Source organism: Helianthus annuus, chromosome 17, assembly GCF_002127325.2.
Source record: "Helianthus annuus cultivar XRQ/B chromosome 17, HanXRQr2.0-SUNRISE, whole genome shotgun sequence".
Lineage (NCBI taxonomy): Eukaryota > Viridiplantae > Streptophyta > Magnoliopsida > Asterales > Asteraceae > Helianthus > Helianthus annuus.
The window spans coordinates 160,276,001-160,301,754 of NC_035449.2; the positions used below are offsets into that span (position 1 = coordinate 160,276,001).

At 37.6% G+C, this 25,754-nt stretch overlaps 1 protein-coding gene across 1 annotated transcript; it reads left to right on the forward strand.

Annotated features, from left to right (window-relative positions):
* The first annotated feature begins 12,833 nt into the window (after positions 1 to 12,833).
* On the forward strand, positions 12,834 to 18,055 carry LOC110925916 (transcription factor MYC1). The gene is made up of 2 exons (XM_022169712.2): positions 12,834 to 13,734; positions 16,951 to 18,055. Exons 1-2 carry the CDS (start codon positions 12,864 to 12,866, stop codon positions 17,574 to 17,576), a joined length of 1,497 nt encoding a protein of 498 aa, XP_022025404.1. The 5' UTR covers positions 12,834 to 12,863; the 3' UTR covers positions 17,577 to 18,055.
* The last annotated feature ends 7,699 nt before the right edge of the window (positions 18,056 to 25,754 follow it).

The following is a 25,754-nucleotide window of genomic DNA, read 5'->3' on the forward strand; positions in this document are numbered from 1 at the left end:
TTGTATTTCATTATAGAAGATCCTGTCAAATATGAAGAAGCTGTGAAAGAAGAGAAATGGGTAACTGCTATGAATGCTGAAATTGATGCTATTGAGAGTAACCAGACTTGGGAATTGGTTAATAGAGTATCAGGTGTGAAGCCCATTGGAGTAAAGTGGTTGTACAAGACTAAGATGCATGAAAAGGAAGAAGTAGAGAAATACAAGGCAAGGTTGGTTGTGAAAGGTTATGCTCAAAACAAGGGGTTGATTATAGTGAAGTCTTTGCTCCTGTTGCCAGATGGGATACAACAACAATGTTCTTGCAGTTGCAGCCAAAAGAAATTGGACACTGTATCAGCTAGATGTAAAGAGTGCATTTCTGCATGGTGAATTAAAAGAGATAGTGACTGTTGAATAACCAGAAGGATTTGTCAAAAGGGGGGAAGAAGATAAAGTTTACAGGTTAAAGAAAGCCCTTTACGGCTTGAAACAAGCTCCTAGAGCTTGGTATCACAGGATAGAAGCTTATTTTAAAGGAGAAGGTTTCAAAAAGAGAAGCCATGATCACACTTTATTCATTAAGAATGTAGAGAATAAATTTTGATGGTGAGTTTGTATGTCGATGATCTGATCTACGTAGGAAGTGACAAAGGGATTTGTGAAAACTTTAAGGAGTCAATGAAAAGAGAATTCAAAATGACAGATCTTGGGTAGATGAAGTACTTCCTACGTGTTGAGGTAAACCAAACTGAAGATGCAATTGAAGTTAGTCAAAAGAAGTATGGAAGTGAAGTAATGATGAGGTTTCGTATGGAGGAAGCTAATGTAGTACACATTCCTATGGTTCCAGGAGCAATTCTTACAAAGTTTGGATCAGGGGAGGAGGTTGATGAGACTATATAGAAAAGTCTGGTTGGTAGTCTTATGTACTTGACTGTCACTAGGCCAGATATTATGTATGTGGTTAGTCTTGTTTCAAGGTTCATGGCTAATCCAAAGGAGGAACATTTCCATGCTGCAAAGAGAATCTTGAGGTATATAAGAGGTACACTAAACTATGGGCTTAGATATGCTAAAAGAAAGGATGAAGAACCGCTAGTGTACACTTACAGCAACTATGCCAGAGATTCTGAAGATAGAAGATGTACTTCAGGTTATGTTTGTTTGCTGAGTAGTGCAGCAGTATGTTGGTGTTCGAGAAAAGAAGAAATAATGACTTTATCATCAACAGAGGCTGAATATGTGGCTGTAGGTTTATGTGCTTGTCACTGCGTCTGGATGAAAGGTTTATTAAAGGAAATGGAAGTTGAGGCAGGAACTGTGGTGATTTTTGTGATAATACATCCACTATAAAGTTGTCAAAGAATCTTGTTATGCATAGAAGAACCAAGCATATGAACATCTGATAGCATTGTTTGAGGGAAGCTAGAGTTTTGTGGCACTAAACAACAAGTAGCTGATGGTATGACAAAAGCTGTTAAAGATGAAACTTTCAAGGCAATTCGAGATGCTATGGTATATGTGTTGTTAAACAAGATACTTGAAGATAGTCTTGTTTAAGGGGATGAAGATGAATTTCTTGGATCTATGGATATTAGTTTTAATAGTTTTAATTACTTTTAAGTCTGTGTCTTTGTTTTTGTTCAATAAGCTTGAGTCTTAGGGAGGTTAACGTTATGGAGTAGTGGGCAACCATGTCTCTAGAGTTTGTTGAGTCTTCCTTATTTGTCGTTGATTTCCTACTTCCTAGTGTTAGTTTGTTTCTGAACGTTGTAATGTTTTGGCTATTTAAAGCATTTAGTTGTTTAATGAATGCATTGAATTCAATAAATATTGTGGTGCATATATGCACTTGACACTTCATTAAAAACAAAATAATAAATAATATTCAGCATTTTAGGACATAAATTTTCTTTAAGATCCCTTTCAAAACACATTTTTCCATACAATAATGGAACATCATAGTACAACCTTGCATTAAAAATTTGACTTTTCATAGGCAATAAATTTCTTTCCTTTGTATGTGTTGGAAGTTTGGTGTGAATGGAAAGTCTCAAGTCCCACATTGGTGTGGGAACAAAAGAAAAGGAAATTTATAAGGCAAAAGCTTGACCAAGCAATTGTAGTCTTATGACATGTTTTACCACAAGTCCTACCCGCGCGCGTGGGGGGTGCAAAAAATTGAGTTTCGGAACTAGAATTTGTTTGAACTCGTGCGTGCCCGCACGCCCTGCGGACACGAATGCAGCTCCAAAAACCTGGGCCCGCGTGAGGCCAGTTTTTGCAGGGACTCGTAACTGTTATTCTTTTTTAATGATCATCATTATTATCAGTTTTAAACTGTTATGATTATTCGTTTTAATGATCATTATGTTTCAGTTTTAAAACTGATACAATAATTGCAATAATGACCATTATTCATGTCTTTAATTTGTTGCAATGATGATGAGAACACAGTTACGGTTTTATGGCTATAAAACCAAACCATATGATTCAGTTTAGACACACCGAAAACAAAAACAATCTCTTCTCTCTCGATCTCTCTGCAGCATTCTCCGGTTTTCTTTCAGGCAAGTGTTTAAGTCCGGCAGTGCCCTCTTGCTCCTTCGGACCAGCGTACCCTAGGACAGACGACGAATCTGTTTAAGGGAATTGTGTCAAACACAAGCCCGGTTCACTCGTTAACTGTTTCTTTATTTTCTGTTTCTAATTATTTTGCAGTTCTTTCGGTAGCAGTTTCATTCTGTCCAACTTTTATTCTGTTCTTTTACACAGTTTTACTAACAAACTTAAACAGATACGTTTTAGTACCTGAATCTGCATTCTTGTTTTCTTTCAGAATGGCATCCTAGCCGATGCCTACTGCTGCTTCTGCTGTCATGACCAGTGTTGTTTCTGCGGTCATGACTTCCGTTGTTGCTGTCACTACCGGTCTGGTGACACCACTTCCTAATGCAGTGTCGCATGCTGAGAAACCAGAGAAATTCAGTGGTCTGAATTTCAAACAGTGGCAGTAAAAGATGTTCTTTTATCTGACCACGCTGAACTTGGTAAGGTTCTTAACTGAACCTAAACCCCATGTTGATGAAGGGGAGGTGGATGCTCAATCTATGAGCGCGATGCATGCTTGGAATCATTCGGATATCCTGTGCCGCAACTTTATTTTGAATGGTTTGGTGGACACATTATATAATGTGTATTGCAAAGCCAAGACTGCCAAAGAATTGTGGAAGTCTTTGGATCGCAAATACAAAACAGAAGATGCAGGCACTAAGAAATTCGTGGTGGCACAGTTCTTGGACTTTAAAATGATAGACTCTAAAACTGTCATGAGCCAAGTCCAAGAATTACAGGTTATCCTTCATGATATTCATGCGGATGGAATGATGCTCAGCGAGACATTCCAAGTTGCTGCAATGATCGAAAAACTGCCACCAAGTTGGGTTGATTTCAAGAACTATCGCAAGCATAAGCGAAAGGAGATGACCATTGAAGATCTTGTTGTTCTTCTTCGGATTAAAGAAGATAACAAAGTGGCCATCAAATGGCATAGCGGAACGGAAAAATCGCACCTTGAAAGAAATGATGAATGCCATGATGATAAGTTCTGGTGTAAACCAAAACATGTGGGGGGAAGCAATCTTATCGGCAAATTATGTGTTGAACATGATACCCAATAAGAAAAAGGATGTAACGCCTTACGAATTATGGATGGGAAAGAAACCACCATATAAATCCTTGAAAGTGTGGGGGTGTCTAGCTAAGGTGGTGGTCACACCGCCTAAGCGCCTACTGATAGGACCCAAAATAGTGGACTGTGTATTTATAGGATACACTCATCCTTATGGTCCATATCGCTTTCTTGTGCATGATTCTAAGAACCCTGGAATATGCAATGGCACCATAATAGAATCTAAGGATGCATCATGGTTTGAACATATGTTCCCATGCTTAGATAAAAGTAAACCGAGTTCTTCGAGACCGGTTGAGAAAATTGTTCTCGAGGGTGAAGTTGAAAACGATGAACCTCGAGAACAATCTAAGACTGAGGAAGTTGAAATCAGGAAAAGTAAACGACAAAGGACTAAAAAATCCTTTGGCCCTGAGTTTCTTACCTATATGGTAGAAGATGAACCTCAAATGTACCAACAGGCGGTACATTCCTCAGAAGGACCTCAGTGGAGGAAGGAAATCAAAAGTGAGATAGACTATAACTTACAAAACCATACTTGGGAACTAGTGGATCTTCCTCCAGGATGTAAACCACTAGGATATCGATGGATCTTCAAGAAGAAGATGAAACCAGATGGAACCATCGATAAGTACAAAGCAAGGTTGGTGATTAAAGGATATAAACAACGAGAAGGTTTAGATTACTTTGATACATATTCGCCAGTTAGTTACTGGAGATCCCAAGAGCTGAGTAGACTGGAGATCCCAAGAGCTGAGTTCAATAGGAAAACCTAATTGTATGAATTAGTATGGTCACTATGGGGGATAACCCTACGGATACATGTATAAGGGAGTTTGTTGCAAAGCTTAGTAAACTTCCTAGTCCATTCCTAAAAGTGACAAGAGTGAGGCTAAGCCTATGGCTTTTAATGATTCGACTAATGTAACCATACATAGTGAATCACCTATGTGAGAGAGAAGTGGGGTCGGTTCGAAGGGTGTTGTTGGGCACAATACCTAATGGCTCTCGCAGAACCAGGCTCATGTTCATGACCATAACGAACATAACTATGAGGACTTGACTTTGTCAGGGAGAGTCTTGTGTGAAGTGCATTGTCGTCTACACAAACGACAGACGAGTTCAAAGACATCAAGGTCTACTCAGAGCTAGTGGGCTAAGTGCATTTCATGAGCGAAGGTTCAAAGGGTAACACCTACCTATCGTATGCAAAACTCAACTGCTGAAATCAAATTGGAATAATGTTGTTTCTGAGATCGACCTCCATTTATGTGGGGGATTGTTGGAAGTTTGGTGTGAATGGAAAGTCTCAAGTGGTAAAACCACCTTGTCCCACATTGGTGTGGGAACAAAAGAAAAGGCAATTTATAAGGCAAAAGCTTGACCAAGCAATTGTAGTCTTATGACATGTTTTACCACAAGTCCTACCCGCGCGCCCGCAGGGGGGTGCAAAAAATTGAGTTTCGGAACTGGAATTTCGTTGAACTCGTGCGTGCCCGCACGTCCTGCGGACACGAATGCAGCTCCGAAGACCTGGGCCCGCGTGAGGCCAGTTTTTGCACAGACTCGTAACTGTTATTCTCGTTTTAATGATCATCATTATTATCAGTTTTAAACTGTTATGATTATTCGTTTTAATGATCATTATGTTTAGTTTTAAAACTGATACAATAATTGCAATAATGACCATTATTCTGGTCTTTAATTTGCTGCAATGATGATGAGAACACAGTTACGGTTTTATGGCTATAAAACCGAACCATATGATTCAGTTTAGACACACCGAAAACAAAAACAGTCTCTTCTCTCTCGATCTCTCTGCAGCATTTTCCGTTTTCTTTCAGGCAAGTGTTCAAATCCGGCAGTGCGCTGTTGCTGCTTCGGACCGACGTACCCTGGGAATAGACGACGAATCTTTTAAGGGAATTGTGTCAAACACAAGCCCGGTTCACTCTTTAACTGTTTCTTTATTTTCTGTTTCCAATTATTTTGCAGTTCTTTCAGCAGCAGTTTCATTCTGTCCAGCTTTTATTCTGTTCTTTTACACAGTTTTACTAACAGTATGTCCCCCCCCTTTCTATTAAGATATTGCATAGATAATGAGTTAATGCAAATGATTCCAGCGCAGCTAGTTGATGCATTGGAAATGATGGGGAAGGACTCAGGTTCGACCCTTGATCCCACCCGAGTTTTCTACTACAGTGCGTTTACTCCAGAGGGTCGGCTCTTGTGGAGGGTGCAACTCCTGTCAAGTGGCAGGAGGCTGGAAATTTTCTCGGGGACAGCGTAACGCCCCTCTCGAACAGGTGTGAGCCCGGTTAAGACAACATGGTCCTAGTAATGAGTGATGGCAGGTCTGCGTCTTGCGGGTGTGAATTAATTGTATGTTGTAAAGTTCACCTGTAAAAAAAAATAGATAATGAGTTAATGAGTTCTCATAAACCATGATGGCATACAAAAATAAATAATACTAGGTTTAACCCCCGCCGCGTTGCGGCCGGGGCTTACAAAGCAAGAACAATTGAAGAATGCTCGGCGTTCAGTTTCACATAAGGTAGAAGCCAATTGTTTGTTACATTCCGCTTAGTACGATCAAGGTTGAATGATTTCGTCCTACGTGTGACACAACTCTCGGGTCTTAGTTTTAAGGGCCCGCTTGAGGAGCGAGCAACCACACAAAAAAATGGTGCCATCACCACACATCATTCAATCTGAAAAACCCACAACTCGGGACCCGACTGCTTCACTTCAACAAACAACCACAATATAAAAAAAAACTGAAAATAATTCAAAAAATCCAACAAAATATCAACACAAACAGTGGAAAATCAGCACCAAACAATAACACCGCATAAATAGATAGCAAACAGAATTCACACATACGACCAACAACTGAATCAGCAATCGAAGACAATACAATGGCGCTGACGAAATCAAACCAAATCGCAAGAACCTTGATAAAAAGCATCTTTAAAGACAAAACCACTACATCAAAACCAAAAAATTAGAGACTAACCCATATGCTACTGGTTGTGCAATCGAGGAAGAGAACCACCATCGATCATTAACCTAAAGGTTAGAAATCAACTTACGAAACTGATAGACGGTGGGAAGATCTGCATCATTATCGGCCTCATACCTTACCAACAACAACCTGAGATATTGAAGAAGAATGATTCAAAACTTGGTTCATCTATCTTACAATATTTATTGTTTAAGCTCTAAATACCAACAGATCTCACAAATATATTATAAGCAAGTGCAAATTAATACATAACGGGCGAGATATTGAAGAAGAATGATTCAAAACTTGGTTCATCTATTTTACAATATTTATTGTTTAAGCTCTAAATACCAACAGATCTCACAAATATATTATAAGCAAGTGCAAATTAATACATAACGGGTATAAAGGAAAAACTGACACATGTAATCAAAAGAGATGAATTAGAGATTTTGAAAAAAAGGAAAAAGGAAACCACAATACATCGGAAAAGTTTGTAAAAACAAAATAAATAAAAAAGGAAAAAATAACACCGATCGAAAAGCAGACGTAAATCGTTGAACCGCACAACCCGTTTTGGCGTGTCAATGCTAAGAAATTAGACCGAAGCGTAAGCGTAAAATGTAGCAAAGAATAACAAAATCGATTTAGGACCAGCGGATTACGACGAACCTGTCAAACGGGTAGAAAAAAAACGCGTTGCGACGGACCTGTAAAACAGGAAAAAAATATACGAAAAAAACGTGGAATCTCACACGCACATTATGGCATGTTAACTCACAAAATTTAGAACGAAACATAAAATGAAAAAAATGTGAAGATTAAAAGTTTTGGGACCAAAGTTGAAAAAAAAATTGATGGGGTAATTTTGAAAAGATGAAAAGTTTGGATTAAGAGTAAAAAAAATTAATGGGCTAATATGAAAAGGAAGAAAACCTTTGGGTTACAAATAAAAAATTAACTTCTTCTTTTTTTTTTTTTTTTTTTTTTTTTTTTTTTTTAAAACTTCCTATGCATGAGGTATAACACCTTAATGCCAAAAGATGTAGTAAACTTCAATTTTACCCCCTGAGGTTAGGGGTCATTGGCATGTCTACCCCCCCTAAGGAAATAATTGCAATTTTACCCCCACTGTTCACTGTTATGTTGCAACCTTACCCCCTGTTAACAGTCAACGGTAGTTTGACCCTTATAGGTGAGGGTATTTTGGTAATCTTACCCCATATTATTATTATTATTATTATTATTATTATTATTATTATTATTATTATTATTATTATTATTATTATTATTATTATTTATCATCATCTTCTTCAAATACTGCTGGAGATCCACAAGGGTTGTTAAGTCATCATCTTCTTCTTCAAAATAAGCCCAACAGATCTGAAGATCCACAAGAACCTCCGTCTTGTTTCATAATCATCATCTGAACCTCCGTCTTTACAAGCCCAACAGATCTGAAGATCCATTTGCAGGAGAATTCATCATCATCATCAAAATAAGCCCAACAGATCTAAAGATCCACAAGAACCTCCATTTGCAGGCGAACAGATCTGAACCTCAGGGGCGACTCGGACGGCGAACAGATCTGAACCTCAGGGGCGACTCACCGTTGCCGGTGGCGACTCACCATCACTGCCACGCCACGCTACTGCTGGATTTTCAAATCTGCACCTCATTGTCGGTGGCGACAATCCGGGCCGGTGCCGCTACTGCTGGATTTTCAGACTGCCATCACCATCACTGCCACGCCGCTAGGGTTCCGCACATCGTCGGAAACACAGAGAGTCGCCGGAGAACGACCCAGATTTGCAGTATAGATCTAGTGTTTCGCCTTTAGCGGGTAAGGCGAAAATGCCCCTTGTTTCGAGTAGTCCTTTATTGAAAATTGATGGATCTGCAATGGGATTGTTGATAACAAGAATGTAATCAACACCCATATGGGTCGGGTGGTCCGGGTTGTGATCATAAAACCGATTCGAATGAAGAATCCTCTGTTTCGGTGCAGATGGAAACAGGGTTGAAGAATCCGAATGATTCGGGTCTAAGAAAGAGATGAACTGATGTTGGATGATAATTATTTATCATCATCTTCTTCAAATACTGCTGGAATCCTCTGTTTTGTTGTTGGATTAGGAAGAAGGAAATGATGAACTGCTCATGATGATAATGATGATGAAGAATGAATTGCTGTTGATGATGATGAACTTGTTTCGTTGATTTTGTGATATGTGTTGTGGATCTGGATTTGTTGTTGTTAGGGTACTTAGGGTACTTAGGGTTTGATGATTTGTGTAAATTTGATGTTGAATGAATTATGAGAGTAATTGTTTGTAGGTGATTTGTGGATCTAGCTTCCAACACCCAGAATGAACTGATGATGATGAACTTGATTCTTGATTTTGAGTAAACTGCCATTTTGGTCCCTGTGGTTGGGGCACTTTTGCCATTTTAGTCCAAATCTCAAACTTTTTAAATATGGGTCCCTGTGGTTTCACTTTTCTTTCCATTTTAGTCCAAAATTCAAAAATCCCCTATTTTGACTGTTGAAAGCTGGTTGTTTTATCTTTTTTTATGCAGGGGCATTTTTGTCCATCTTAGGTTTTGGCTAATAAAATCATATTATTTTGTCCTTTTCCTCATGTCAAAATGGTCAAAACCAACAAACAGCTTCAAAACCACTGTTAACAACAAACTTCAAGTGGGTTAACAAAATGATTCAATCTTTTAACCAACCAACAAGTTCATAATCACTTTTAACTACAGAATTCAAAGTGGGTCAACAAAAAAGATTCAATCTTTAACCATCCAACAACTTCGAAACCACTCTTAACAACAAATCCCAAGTGGGTCAACCAAAATTCAACATTTTACCTCATCTTTCTTTGGATTTGGCTTCAACAACCCTTTTTAACAAACTCCTTCCTTTTCAAAGCAACAGAATCATCAAACTCAGAATACAAATCACCCTCAGAATCATCATTGGCTGCAGAAACAGACTCATCAGGAGCATCCTCAACATCTTGAATTGCTTTAAGAAAAATGGATTGATCTTTCTCATACTGTGCCTCTTGGGCCTTACGTGCACGTGCTATTATGAGGTCCAGTTTGAATTTGGGAACACCGTGGACTGTGTCTTCTGGGGCTTCAGGTGGGTCAATGTCAGCCGGGTTTGGATAGTGTTTGCCATCGTGGTTAATGGCGAAAAGGGTGAGGTTAGTGCGGTGGAAGAAGGGTGGGAGGCGGTGGCGGAATGGTGGGTGGAGGTGGGGTTTAGTGAGAGAAAGAGAGCAGTGATGAGAGAGTCTATGGAGGGTTTTAGTGTTTAAAGATGAACAGAAGTGAAATGGATAAGGATATGAAATTAGGTTTAGAGGATATGGATCTGAAACAAAATAAAATAAATAATATATTGACCATTTTACCCCTAGGAAAAGGACAAAATAATCTGATTTTATTAGCCAATTATTAGATGATTTTATTTTTGGACCAAAATAGCAATAAAAGTGAAACCACAGGGATCCAGATTTAAAAAGTTTGAGATTTGGACTAAAATGGCAAAAGTGCCCAAACCACAGGGACCAAAATGGCAGTTTACTCCTTGATTTTTTATATAATTTGAATAAGACATGGGCAAAAATGACTTTTCACACATTATAACAGTCAAAACAAACGTTGACTTGACAGAATCTGTTAACAGGGGGTAAGGTTGCAACATAACAGTGAACAGTGGGGGGTAAAATTGCAATTATTTTCTTATGAGGGGTAGACATGCCAATGACCCTTAACCTCAAGGGGTAATATTGCAGTTTACTCTTTATAGTATATATGCACACAAATGGTTGTTGGTTATATGGTCTAGAAAAAGTAAAGTTAAATTGTTGGTTACATGGTCTTACATAAGGGTGTGGCTAAATGCACCTCCACTTTTACTGCTTATACCTCCATTTCCAAAAATATCATGCTTAACTGTTTAGAGTCAAATGTCTAACCAATTCAGATTAGAGGTCTTAACCATTCAGACTCAGTATAATGCTTAACTATTCAGAGACAAATGTCTGAATAATTCTGACATTTGCTTATGAAACAAACAGTCTGAACCATTAAGTACTGAACCAGTAAGAGGTCTAAACCATTAAGAGGCCTTTAATATTTAGGATCTATAGGTTGCGTTTTAGAATTTAGCTTTAGGATTTATATATTTAGGTTTAAGGTTTAGCTTAGGGTTAACATTTGTGGTTTATGATTAATTTGGATTTAAGATTTAAGGTTTATGGTTTCTAGGTAGTATCATGTTTCATCAAGAACAAACCAAACCACGGAATAGGTATCATCTCATTTTTCGTTTAGTCCGATTGATTTAAATCCACCATCTTATTTCATTAACAACAAACCATATTGTGAAGATAGCTGAATTTTGGGGTAACAATTAAAAAAGGGAGTTAATATTCTCTCCTCTATCTTTCTCTATACATGCATATATATATATATAGAGAGAGAGATAGAGTGAAAAATTATATGTGAATAAGATTTATGGGTGTAAAAATGGTGGGAGCCTTAAAAACAAAGCGTATAAAGAGATATGGTGAACAAAGCTAACCAAATCAATTTTTAGTTGTCAAATGTATTTATTTATTTATTTATTTATTTACTGAAGCAACATTTATCTAGGTATATTTATTTATTTATTTAAAGAAGTTAACAGAATCAATTTTGACTTCTCAATTTCATATATACACCTACAAACTTAATAAATATTATATATACCCATACAAAATTATAAATATCAAATATCCCCTTATAAAGTTGTTAAAATATCATATATACCCAATTTATTAAAAACAATTAAATAAATGACAATTTTACTCTTATTTTGCTAAAACTTTGAAATCCCATATACGACGTTTAACTTCAAATATTATATTTACTTATTTTTAACATAATTTATTTAGCTTAAATATTATATATGAAGTATATATACTATGGTTTATGAATAAAAATAAAAAAATAAAATTGGTAAAAATAAATTTAAGTTAATATGAAGTTAAGAAGATGAGCATATATGAAAACTTGAAGTTAAAAAAATAAGGGAAAAATGATCATTTATTTGATTTTTTTAATAAATTAGGTATATTTGATATTTTAAGTATTTTGTAAGAGCATATATGATATTTTTTATTTTTGTTGGGTATGTATGAATTTTTTAAAGTTTGTGAGGGTATATATGAAATTAGTCCTTAAAAAATATCTTGAAATTCCGAAATTATTTTAATCAAAAATACTTGCTAGATAAGGAGACACGTGACAATTCTCATATATTATTTTTTTTTTTTTTTTTTTTGAAAACTCAACCCCTAAAGACTCTTATACTCAGCCGCCACCTCTCAAATTTTTCTTGACATTCAGTTGTTACTAAGATTTCTTCAGTTTTCTTCTTCAATAGCAACTTTTAAATTTTGATCTTTTCTTCTTCGATCATTTTAAAAGATCAACAGCAAGAAAAATGATTATATTTTCTTATTCGATTAACAACCTGCAATCAAAACCTTTCACTTCATTTTTCTTTTTCGGACGAACACAAACAAATTAACGCATTTTTAATTTTCCGTTTCAGACTTATTCAATATAAACCTGCAATTCAGATCGGAAATCGATGTAAAAGTGCTACGACAATTCAGATTCGTTTTAAGACATCTGCAACTTTTCTTTCTGTATAATCAGCGAACAAAAACAAACTTTGAACAATTTTACTTGTGATTTCAACTGATTTTGTCGATTTAAACAATCTATAACCGGTGTATAGTATTCAAAACGTTCAAAACTTCAAAGAAACAAACTGATATGTGTCTGAAATATTCAAAATATTACCGAATCAAACTGAAAATCTACCGAAACACACCGAAGCAATTCGAAATATGCAAATGATACAAATTTTCAAAAATTAGAAAATACAAGGGTTGATTGTATATATTTACAAACTTCAGGGGGGACTGCAACCAGTAAAATTTTAAAAAATGGAAGTGCATTTAACAACACCCTTACATAAACTCACTTATAATTATTTGATTAGTCACATGTTATATAACACGTGTCCTAATAGAAACAAACCAATCTCTTATTTATACCCACCCAAACCATTCTTTGCCAAATAAAGAAGAAAAGAAAAATAGTTTTCTACTTGTGAGAATGGATGATCTAATTGTTTCCCCATCTTCATCTTCTTCGATTGTCCCCTTTCCCACTTCAAACACCCTCCAGCAAAAGCTCCGAAACCTTCTTCAAAACCAGCCTCAACAATGGGCATACGCCATTTTCTGGCAGACCTTCACCGACGACTCAAACGGCTGTGTCTCCTTGTCCTGGGGAGACGGCCATTTTCAAAACCTCAAGGAACTACAAGAAGACCCCAAATGCAGGAAGTTTGCTCTCAAAGATATCCAGTGTCATTTAGGACCAGACACCCATGACGATGCTGAATGGTTCTACATCATCTCCTTGACCCGATCGTTTACTCCTGGAGACGGGTCTGTTCCGGGTACAACTTTTGCTTCAAATAATATGATATGGTTAGGTTCGGCGGATCAGCTCCGGGGTTTTAAATGCGAAAGAGCTAATGAAGCTCAGATCCATGGGTTGGAGACGATGGTTTGCATTCCAACTTCAAGTGGTGTTGTGGAAATGGGTTCGTACCATGCCATGCAGGAGTCTTGGGACTTGGCTCATCAGGTTCAGATTCTGTTTGGTGGTGGTTCTACACAGTTAAACAACTATAAAGATGGTCACCGCAGTGTTGTTTCTTTTGCTGATATGATACTTATGGCTGATGATGATGATGAGGAGGAGGATGGTATGAACAATATAGAGTTTGATTCAACCACACCAGATGACCAGCTGTCAAACAATACAAGAATGATATGCACCAACACAAAGATTACAACGTTGACGACGGATACTAACGCTGAGACTGAGTCTGAGCATTCGGATTCCGATTGCCAGTTGGTTCTTTCCACAACGACCAAGCATAAGAAGAGACAACATAACAACAAGTTACCCAATGGTATGCTCTTTTCTTAACATGTTCACACACACTCACTTAAATTGTTTACAAATCATATTTCTACTCATTCTTTAAACTCAACATTTTCACTAAAATGATGCTTCTTTTTCAAACATCCTTTTTAGCATTAGGGTTAACAATTTAGGGGCCGTTTGACGACTTTTGAATGGTTAAGTGTTGAACCAGTAAAAGGTCTAAGGTCTGAACCATTAAGTGCTGAACCAGTAAGAGGTCTGAACCATTAAAAGGCAGTATAATGCTTAACTGTTTAGAGTCAAATGTCTAACCAATTCAGATTAGAGGTCTTAACCATTCAGACTCAGTATAATGCTTAACTATTTAGAGACAAATGTCTGAATCATTCTGACATTTGCTTATGAAACAAACAGTATGAACCATTAAGTACTAAACCAGTAAGAGGTCTAAACCATTAAGAGTCCTTTAATATTTAGGATCTATAGGTTGCGTTTTAGAATTTAGCTTTAGGATTTATATATTTAGGTTTAAGGTTTAGCTTTAGGGTTAACATTTGTGGTTTATGATTAATTTGGATTTAAGATTTAAGGTTTATGGTTTCTAGGTAGTATCATGTTTCATCAAGAACAAACCAAACCACGGAATAGGTATCATCTCATTTTTCGTTTAGTCCGATTGATTTAAATCCACCATCTTATTTCATTAACAACAAACCATATTGTGAAGATAGCTGAATTTTGGGGTAACAATTAAAAAAGGGAGTTAATATTCTCTCCTCTATCTCTCTCTCTCTCTCTATATATATAGAGAGAGAGAGAGAGAGAGATAGAGTAAAAAATGATATGTAAATAAGATTTAGGGGTGTAAAAATGGTGGGAGCCTTAAAAACAAAGCGTATAAAGAGATGTGGTGAACAAAGCTAACAAAATCAATTTTTAGTTGTCAAATGTATTTATTTATTTATTTACTGAAGCAACATTTATCTAGGTATATTTAACAGAATCAATTTTGACTTCTCAATTTCATATATACACCTACAAACTTAATAAATATTATATATACTCATACAAAATTATAAATATCAAATATCCCCTTATAAAGTTGTTAAAATATCATATATACCCAATTTATTAAAAACAATTAAATAAATGACAATTTTACTCTTATTTTGCTAAAACTTTGAAATCCCATATACGACGTTTAACTTCAAATATTATATTTACTTATTTTTAACATAATTTATTTAGCTTAAATATTATATATGGATTATATATACTATGGTTTATGAATAAAAATAAAAAAAATAAAACTGGTAAAAATAAATTTAAGTTAATATGAAGTTATGAAAATGAGCATATATGAAAACTTGAAGTTAAAAAAATAAGGGAAAAATGATCATTTATTTGATTTTTTTAATAAATTAGGTATATTTGATATTTTAAGTATTTTGTAAGAGCATATATGATATTTTTTTGTTTTTGTTGGATATGTATGAATTTTTTAAAGTTTGTGAGGGTATATATGAAATTAATCCTTAAAAAATATCTTGAAATTCCGAAATTATTTTACTCGAAAATACTAGCTAGATAAGGAGACACGTGACAATTCTCATATATTTTGCTATATTATATTTTAGGCAAATTGGATCTAAATAATCTTAAATTGGTCGATAATAATCTCAACTCAGTTATTTTCCGATAATAATCCGATCTGGTCCACTTTTGGTCGATAATATTCTGCGTTAAAAATATCTTAATGGAGTTAAGTTTTTTTTTTGAAATACAAACCGATGTTTTAGGGTTTTGATTAGAACGATGATACGAGTTGATTGATGTAAATTTACCACGAAATACTGCCTCAAACGACGAAAACAATTGTTCAATACGGGTGTTTAAACTTCCAATAAACAAAAATCAAGCCGTTTGGAGCATCGTTTCGAGGTAAGTTTTACATAATTAATCGACTCGTATCATCATTCTGATCAAAATCCTAAAACATCGGTTTGTAATCCGGAAAATAACTTAACTCAGTTAAGCTATTTTTAACGGCGGACTATTTTTATTACCATTCTATATATTATATAATTTTATATTATTAACAACTACAATAAGTTAAACTATGATAATTACATACATATTATTATCACTATAAAAGGTTAAAATATCTAAAATATACAAATATCATAATTATATAAATTTTAAAGGATAATTTCTTGTTCGTAACATACAAATACAAACAATATCAAAGAGTAAACTGTCATTTTGGTCCCTGAGGTTTGGTTACTTTTGCCACTTTAGTCCAAAACTCAAACCTTTTGCATTTGGGTTCCTGTGGTTTCAGTTTTATTGCCATTTTGGTCCAAAAATGAAATCAGGTCATACTTGTCTTATAAAATCCTGCAATTTTGTCATTTTCCTCAGAGCCAAATCAGGTCATATTTGTCTTATAAAATATGGTATTTATTTATAAAAAAGAAATAATCATTTTGCCCCTGCGGAAAATGACAAAATAACAGGATTTTATAAGACAAATATGACCTGATTTTATTTTTGGACCAAAATGGCAATAAAACTGAAACCACAGGGACCCAGATGCAAAAAATTTGAGTTTTGGACTAAAGTGGCAAAATTGACCAAACCACATGGACCAAAATGACAGTTTATTCAATATCAAAAAATATGTATATATTTCAAAATAAAAAGTTTATTTTCCAAGTAATAAATCTATTAGAATAAGCATTACTAAACTAAGGTTAAAGAAAAAATATAAGAAAATAAAAAAAAATTGTAAGGATATTTTTTAGGTATATGGTTTGAGAACAGGTATATTATAGTTTCGGGTAACTGTTTCGGTTATCATCTAATCACATAGCCGTGTCATACACACGAAATATTGTTTTTCCAATCTCATTCCTGTCTGGCTACGGATACACCGTAGCCTATTATTTTAGGTTTCAGGTATATCCATCAGGCTCGAATTTATTTTGCTATCCTAAAGGTGTTCTAAGTTTTTTTGGCTCATCATAATTTTTCGCTTATTAAATTAAAAAATATTACATGTATATACAATGTCATATAAGTTATACTTTTCCCTGAGTCTATCGAAAACTAACGTAACCAATTTGTGTATATTGGTACTCCCTGAGCCTATGAGAAACTAACGTGACCAATTTGTATATTGGTAGTCCCTGATCGCTGAGCCTATGAAAAACTAATGTGACCATTTTGTGTTTGTTGGTAGTCAAAGGAAAAAAATCAGGCGGCGGGTTTCAACCAATGAACCACGTGGAGGCAGAACGACAACGGCGCGAGAAGCTCAACCAACGATTCTATGCCCTCCGATCTGTTGTCCCAAATGTTTCTAGGATGGACAAGGCGTCTCTCCTATCAGACGCTGTTTCCTATATCAACAATCTTAAAGAAAAAGTCAGTTATCTTGAATCTCAATTACACGGTCACAACAACCACCAAGGAAAAACAAAAAAAATAAAGGTGGAAATGGTTGATTCAGTGGACAATCACCAACAAAACAGCAACACTTGTGATTTGCATCTATCTACTAAGCCAACATTAGGTGTTAACAACAAAAAAACAAGAAATAACACGAGTAGAAGTAATACCAGTAACTTGAGGGAAGTGGAAGTGAAGATTGTTGGCAATATTACAATGATACGGGTACAATCGGGAAACACAGATGTGCAGGCTGGAAAACTAATGGATGCTCTAAGAGAAATGAAAGCACAAATCCAACATGCAAGCATGTCGTGTGTGAATGAGATGATGTTGCAAGATGTGGTGGCTAGGATCCCTGTTGCCATGGATGAAAATGAGCTAAAATCTGTGCTCATTTGGAAATTAGACCACTAATCACATATAAAGTAAATTAGAAGCGTGTGCTATGTTTGAATTGGAGTCGGAATAATGTTGTGCTATTATGATTATAGCACATATTTTGTGCAACAATTATGTTTGTGGCTATAAAGAAAACTCATATTGGTTAAGAAAATTAAGAAATCCAAACGAATGGACCTCATTTTATCACGTGTTAGACTTTTTTGCAGACTGTGTTACGTGTAACAACTAAAGGCTATCACATGTTACGTGTAACAATTTTTGTAGATTTTCACCTTTTTCTGAAAAAGTAAAAGTTGTTACCTAACACGTGGCGGCCTCTGATTATTACACGTAACACAATCTACAAAAAGGTGTAACACGTGGCAAAATGAGGTGCATTCATTAGGGTTTCTTAGTTTTCCTAACTAATTTGGGTTTTCTTCCTATCATTGCCCAGTATTTTAATTTTAGTAATATTTTATATGTTATTTAATTTGAGTTTTATTAATAAACCTGTAAAGTGTTTGTTTTTTTATTTTTATAATAATATTTTATTTATTATTAAATTTGGTATTTAGTAATAACTTACTTCTTTAACTTTAAAAAATAAAATTAAAATCCGCGTTTATGTTTATTTTTTTAACATTTCGTGGGCATTGGATCAGTATGTATACAGTTCATTACAATTACGATACAATAATAACTTGAGTCCATCAATATTTAAAAAAAATCTAAATCCATGTCTATGATTGTTTATTTTTTAACATTCTGCGACTATTTGATTGGTATCGATATGGTTCGTTATAACAGCGGTACAATATATGCACTAGGTATAGAAATGAACACGTGTTTTACATCAGTTGAAAACGATAAAAACGAACACCGGTAGAGTGGCATTGATGTTGTTCCAGCGGTATCATCGATTGGTTTAGATTTTCACAAAACTTGTACCAATATTCATTTATCGTCACATACGAACTTGTATAAATGAATAATTTTCAAAATTGGAAACCATAAAAAGAATACAGTAATGGTATTGATGTTATACCGTACGTTACTGTACGATAGCGATACGTTGTCAGTTTATCGAAAGAAAAAATATTAAAAATAAATATTGGTACCGAACCATTGTTGTTCGTTTGGTTTTGTTTCGGTTCACTATGGTAGCGATACCATACCGATGTTATTCGGTTTGACATAGTATGATAGCGATACGGTGTCAGTTTATCGAAAACAAAAACAATAAAAATACAACCGGTACCAATAGAGATGTTGTCCAGTCAGTTTTAGTAAGGTTTGGTACAATAGTGGAAGAATATTCGTTTGCAATAAAATTTACTTCGCAATGCTGAAAAAAACTAAATATAGAACGCAAACCAACTAAACCGATATCAACTAAACAACATCATATTCATTTTTATTGTTTTTGATCGATGTAATCAACTAAACAACATCATATTCGTTTTTATTGTTTTTTATCGATACAAGGTTTTCTCTTTAGATTATTATAACGAGTGCCGGTACCATAACGAATATAGATAACGACGAAATTCCCGTCGTGAAACACGAGAAAAAATTGACTAGTTATTAATGAAAACAGACTGCCTCTGAGTGTTAACTTTTCTTTTCTGATTTATTGTCTCGAAAGATACAACAATTCTTTTTTTTTTTTGAACAACCAAGACGGAACTTTTATTCAATCAAATGTCTACTAGCAAGGCACTGATAGACATATAATGCTACATCAGGGATACATCCAGAATAAGAAATCATAGTACAATATTCATCAAGTGAAACGGAGAATTTTTAGATCATTTTCTAGCCATCTAGGAACGAGAATGCACACCAATCTTCCCAGTTTATATTTCTATACCTCGATCTTCTCTTCAGGCATTCGAACTCGAACGATTCTTCCCTGATTTCTTCTACCATCTTCAATGGATCCGTCATTTTATCATTGAAAATTTTGTTGTTCCTATTCTTCCAAATGGCCCACATTGTAATCAAATAAATTGCGTTTATTACCTTTGCCTTCGATTTTGAATAGCCGGACATGTCTAGAAGCCTCGACTCCAACAATTTCGATTTTGCTCTGGCAGGTATATCCATTGCCATACATAAGACCAAATTAGATCCGCATATGGGCAGTGAATTAAAATGTGATTTGCCGACTTGTTTGCTCCACCGCATACCTTGCATAGTGCCGAAATTGAATACATCCCCCTCTTAATCAATTCTTCAGCGGTCGGTATTTTCCCTTCAATCGCTCTCCAACTAAAATAATTCGACTTCGGTGTTGCCATTTTGTTCCATAAAAAATTCTCAGGTCTGTTATTCAAGTCGATTAAGCCTGTAAGATCCGTTCGAACTTTTTTTACTAAGAAATCTTCATCACCTCCATCCTTCCATTTCCATCTGTCCTTCCCCTGCCCAACCGGTTGATGCTGTAAGGTTTGGTTCAACCTCTGAAATTCACCTTTTTCTTCATCGTTTTCTGGTGCTCTTAACCAATTTCGATCCCATAATGATTCTCCTGTGTTTTCCGTGAAGTATTGGCTTACAGATATCCTTTTTGTTTGCGAACATGCTGTACATCAGAGGGAAAGCGTCTTTTAGGGGTCCTTGTGGTGTCCATGAGTCGATCCAAAACATCGCCTTTTCGCCGTTACCGATTATGCATCTATGGCTTTGTTGTACATCAATGTCGTGTTTTTTCAAATCCTCTCCCACCTCCGTGATTGCTCTCCATACACCAGGATGTGATTTCTTTCTCGGTATTAGCGACACCACTCTTGAATTATGATGTATAGCTTTAATAACTTTTGCCTAAAGTTGATCCGGTTCTTCTTTCAATCTCTACCACCATTTCAAGAGTAGAGCTAAGTTCATTTCTCGTATCCCTCCCACCCCAAGATTGCCCTTTTTTTTCGCCAATGATTCTTGCCCAACTCATCCATCTAATCTTGTGATGAAAATTTCTATATGCATGGTGACATTGAATAAAGTGATCCTCCAAAATTGTTTTTATTACAAAAAAAAAAGCTCCCAAAAGTTGGGAGTCATGTACTTTTTGGAATTTAGCATGTCTAGTTGATCGATATATACGGGATTTTTTTCATTTCCACGGCGGATCTAGCCTCAATTGTCGGTTATAGTCAGTTTGTAATTTTTGTGATAATTAATTAATGGTTGCAAGTAGCAACAAATGACATAAATATGAGGCAGAGTATTTCCTTCATGAGCAAGCGGAATTCTGGGCCTGTTGGTTCGCGAGGATGTATGTTTGGGATGGAGATCCTCCGGTGTTCGAAAGACTCGCTTGGATAAAGGTACTAGGAGTCCCACCGTGCCTTTGGGACAGGCACGTGTTCAATAAAATCGGCGAGAGGTTCGGTACTTTAATGCTAAAGTCGGAGGCTTCCCTGTCCAGCTTGAATATCTCCGAGGATAAGATGGCAGTGTTAGTTAAGTCTGGTGATCGGATCTCGGCAAATGTTACGCTGAAATGGAAAGGCCAGGATGTGATCGTGTGGGTTGAAGAATATGACGAAAAATGGGAGCCAAACTGCCTCGTGCAGTCATGGGCTTCACCAGTATCGCCGACCTTGAAGTCTCAGGTGGTGGCAACCGGAGGTAGTGATGAGGAAGACGAAGGGGGTATTGAGGCGGAAGACGAAAGGGTGGGCAACGAGGAGCCATGCATGGGGTCGATGCATGGGAAGTTCCAGCATCATGATGAGCCTAGCATGGGGCCACATGGGGAAGATCAGTCTCACGTGCAGGTCACTCCCCTTGTTTCTAGAAAAGGCGCCGACTTGACAGATGGGTCCCCCACTCAAGTTGAATGCATGGGGAATCTAAATCAACAGTCAAGGCTTGTAGATACGCCTCAAGTGGATTTATTTTCAGGTAATGGGCTTCACTATGTGACTGTGAGGCCCAAGGACAGACGGAAAAAAACATTAGGCCCAATTTTCCAAACTCCTGACCTTAATGAACCTGAGAACTCCGATCCCTTCGGTTTAGACGACATTATCAAAAGAACTTCTAGAAAGAACAAATCGGCGACGGCTGAGCTCTCTAATCCGGTCATGGGGGATTTGGATCCTGCAGAAGTAGGGGAGGAAGACAGGAGTAGCGGTGAAACTGATAAGGAGATGGAGGACACTATCAGGTACGGTGATTGCTTGGGAGTTGAATTAAATGGGTTCGAAAACCATGTGAGGAAGGTTGTTCGAGGGGAAGTGGAGAAAAGCCGCCAACCATGAATTTTTTAACAATCAACATGAATGGAGTGTCCGGTATTCATAAACCGGGATGGATTCGTAGTATAGTTGGAGCGGAGAAAATCTCGTTTTTGGGGATCCAGGAGTCTCATAGGTCGGACCTTTCAGAAGCTTTTCTCCTCCGTTTCTGGAACAGAGCTCCGCTGGGCTTTGCTTCGGTAGACGCGGTGGGACGATCGGGGGGTATTGTCTCGATCTGGGACTCTAGCCTGCTATCGGTGGACTCAGTGGTAAAACGGGAGAAGTTCTTGTTGGTTTCGGGTTTTGTCAAAGGGGTAGAGGAGAGGATTAACATTCTAAATGTGCACGCCCCAAACGACGTTGTTGGCCGTAGAATCCTGTGGGATTCCTTAGAGGAGATCAGATACCAACTCCCAGGCATGTGGGTGGCTTTAGGGGACTTCAACGAAGTCAGACATGCCGACGAACGGCTCAATTCGCGGTATGACCCTAACTCTTCTTCTGCCTTTAACTGTTTCATCAGCAGGGTGGGTTTTTTGGAATACCAGATGGTCGGGGGAAAGTTTACGTACATATCAGATAATTTGAATGTCAAGTTCAGCAAACTCGATAGGATTTTTGTCTGTGAGCGTTTTTTGGATAAATGGCCGCTTGCGAACCTTAAGGTCCTTAACAAGGGATGGTCTGACCACTGCCCTGTGGTTCTTAATTGTGCTGCCCTGGACTTTGGGCCGACCCCGTTCAAGATGTTTAACTCTTGGGTGGGCTCAAAGGAGGTTATTGAGATTGTTAGCAGAAATATGGGGGCCTGGGTTTTGAACGGTAAAGGGGATTTAGCTTTTGCTAAATTGCTGAAAGGGATTAAAGGTGATTTAAAGAAATGGAGAGAGTCTAAACGCCTTCAAGAGAATCTCGAACTTGCTACCCTTTCCAAAAACGCTCAACTATTAGAGAAAAAAGCGGAATCCAGTGGCCTGAATGAGGAGGAGAAAAAGGCCCGGGTTAGCATTCGTCTGAAACTCAAAGATTTGGAAATTGCAAAGGCCAAAGATTTGTTGCAAAAGGCCAGAATTAAATGGTTAATAAACGGCGATGAAAACTCCTCTTTCTTTCACAGCATTGTTAACATGAACAAGGCGTCAAACAGAATTCATGGGCTGTCTTTAAACGGGGTTTGGATCGCTGACCCAAAGACCATAAAGGAAGAGCTAAGAAAATTCTTTAGAAAACAATTTGCAGAACCGATGCGCCGTAGACCGAGCTTCGTCAATTGGGACCTTCCAACTATTACTTTGGAGGAAGCAGAGATGTTAGTGTCCCCTTTCACAACAGAAGAGATTAGACTAGCTATCAAGGGGTGTGACGGGAATAAGACTCCGGGGCCTGATGGCTTTACCTTGAAGTTCTATAAAAAATACCGGGATCTTCTCCAACCTATGTTAACGGCTGTCATGGGGGATTTCCACTCGTCGGGGGAGATTAGTGTTGGCTGCAATGCTTCGTTTATAGCATTGGTCCCTAAAAAGAAAGACCCACAGGTAGCAACGGATTTCCGGCCTATCTCTCTTATCGGTTCGATGTACAAAATCCTTTCTAAAATCCTCACGAATCGACTTAAATCCGTTTTGGATAAGCTTATTGCCCCTACCCAATCGGCTTTTGTCGGGGGGCGAAATATCCTTGACGGGCCGTTAATAGTGAATGAAACAGTGTCCTGGGCTAAGAAGAACAAGCGGAAATTATTGGTCTTCAAAGTGGACTTTGAAAAGGCCTATGATTCTTTGAATTGGAAGTTCTTATTCAAAGTTATGAAGTACATGGCCTTCCCGGATAAATGGATCGATTGGATTAAAGGCTGTCTCCGGTCAGGTAAAGGATCGGTGCTCGTTAACGGGTCTCCGTCGGGCGAGTTTTCCTACAAAAGGGGGCTCCGGCAGGGGGACCCGCTATCCCCTTTTTTGTTTATTCTGGCTTTGCAGGTGGTGGATATGTTTATGAGGAGGGCGGTCAGACTCGGGTTGTTTCATGGTTTCCAAACCCCAAATGAAGGACCGATTATTTCTCACCTATGCTACGCGGACGACGTCCTATTCATAGGAGAATGGTCAGAGCATAACATAGTGTCGCTAAAACACTTCCTGAGGTGCCTCTTCCTGGTTTCTGGACTCAAAGTGAATCATAGTAAATGCAAATTGTTCGGAGTCGGAGTAGGGGAAGATGAAACTAGGGGTATGGCGGCAATTCTTAACTGTGAGGTTGGTTCCTTCCCTTTCCTGTATTTGGGAGTTCCTGTCGGTGCCAACATGAAAAAGGCGGTGCACTGGCAACCGGTGATAGATAAGTTCCAGAAAAGGCTCTCCGGTTGGAAAGCTAGAACCCTTTCCTTTGCGGGTCGGGTTACTCTCGCTAAAGCAGTTCTGGGCAGCCTCCCCTCTTACTACCTCTCCATTTTTCTCGCTCCTAAAGCGGTCATAAACAAGCTGGAAGGAATGAGAAGGGCTTTTATTTGGGGTAAAACGAATCTGAGACATAAAATAAATTGGGTTAGATGGGAAAAGATGTGCAAGCCTAAGAAGCTTGGAGGGATAGGAATTGGGGGCATTCGTCATTTTAACATTGCCATGCTGTCCAAGTGGTGGTGGAGATATAAAGATGAACCCACTCAATTTTGGGCCTCTATCATTGCCTCTTTCCACAAATCGGCCCAAACTGACAAGCTCGTGCCAATCAAGAAGTCGATACCGGGGGTTTGGAAGGATATCAGCTCATTGGATACGGTTCTCGAGAAGGAAGGGTTGTGCATCCGAGAGAAACTTAAAGTTTCGGTGGGTGATGGTGCCACCACAAGTTTCTGGAAGGATGTTTGGATGTCAAATGAACCGCTCAGGTACCGTTTTCCCGATTTGTACCGACTCGCTAAAAATAAGGATGTTACTGTGGCGGCTTGTTGGCAAGGAAGTGCGGCTGGTCCGGTTTGGGCTTGGGACTGGAATAAGAATCCGACATCGGCCAGCGAATGGGATCACCTCGGAGAGCTTACAGCACTCCTCTCGGATGTGGGATTAAAGGGGGGCAAAGACCAGTGGAGATGGGAAAACGAAGACGGCTTATCTTTCTCGGTGAAGGCTTTGCGGAAGGAATTAGCAATCCAAGGGCAAGACCAAACTGCAGAGCTGGTGCATAAATGGAACTCTTGGGCTCCCCTAAAAGCTAATTACTTGCTTTGGAGGGCCCTCATGGGGAAAGTTGCCACCAAAAAGGGATTGGTAGATAGGGGTGTTACATTGCCGGATTCTTTGTGTGCTACCTGTGGATATGAAGAAGAGTCGGCTGACCACCTCTTCGCAAAGTGCATTACGGCACAGAGCGTTTGGTGGAATATTTTCTCTTGGCTAAAAATTAAATGGCCTTCAAATCTTGACAACCTAAACGAAGTGTTCAAGACCCTCAATAACAGCCCGGGTAGTCAAATCTGGAAAAAACTAGTGCACATGGTAGCGGTGGATACAGTCTGGCGATTGTGGAACGCTCGCAACCGAAAGGTTTTCGAAGGGGAAGGCTTTTCTACCAGGAAAATAGTCGATTCGATCAAAGAGGAATCTTTCATTTGGGTTTCTAACCGGTCTCAAAAACCAGCGCCATCGTGGGAAGATTGGAAGACCTTCGATGTTCTCAGTCTATTGTAACTGGTTCCTTGTTTCATTTTGTTGTGTTTGGTTGGCTTTGTCTTGTTTGTCCCCAGCTCCTTGCTGATTTCTTTATCTATATAAAGAGATATTGCCGTTCAAAAAAAACAAATGACATAAATATGATAACAGTAATAGGAAATGATGGTTCACAAAGCTATAAGTTATGGTGATGGTCCTCTAAGGGAGGATGATCCGCCACGTAGGCGTCACGTCATAGTCTTTCAAAGGATGCTCCATCCCCCAAAAGTAGAGGGTATGAGAGGATGGTTCTAGTC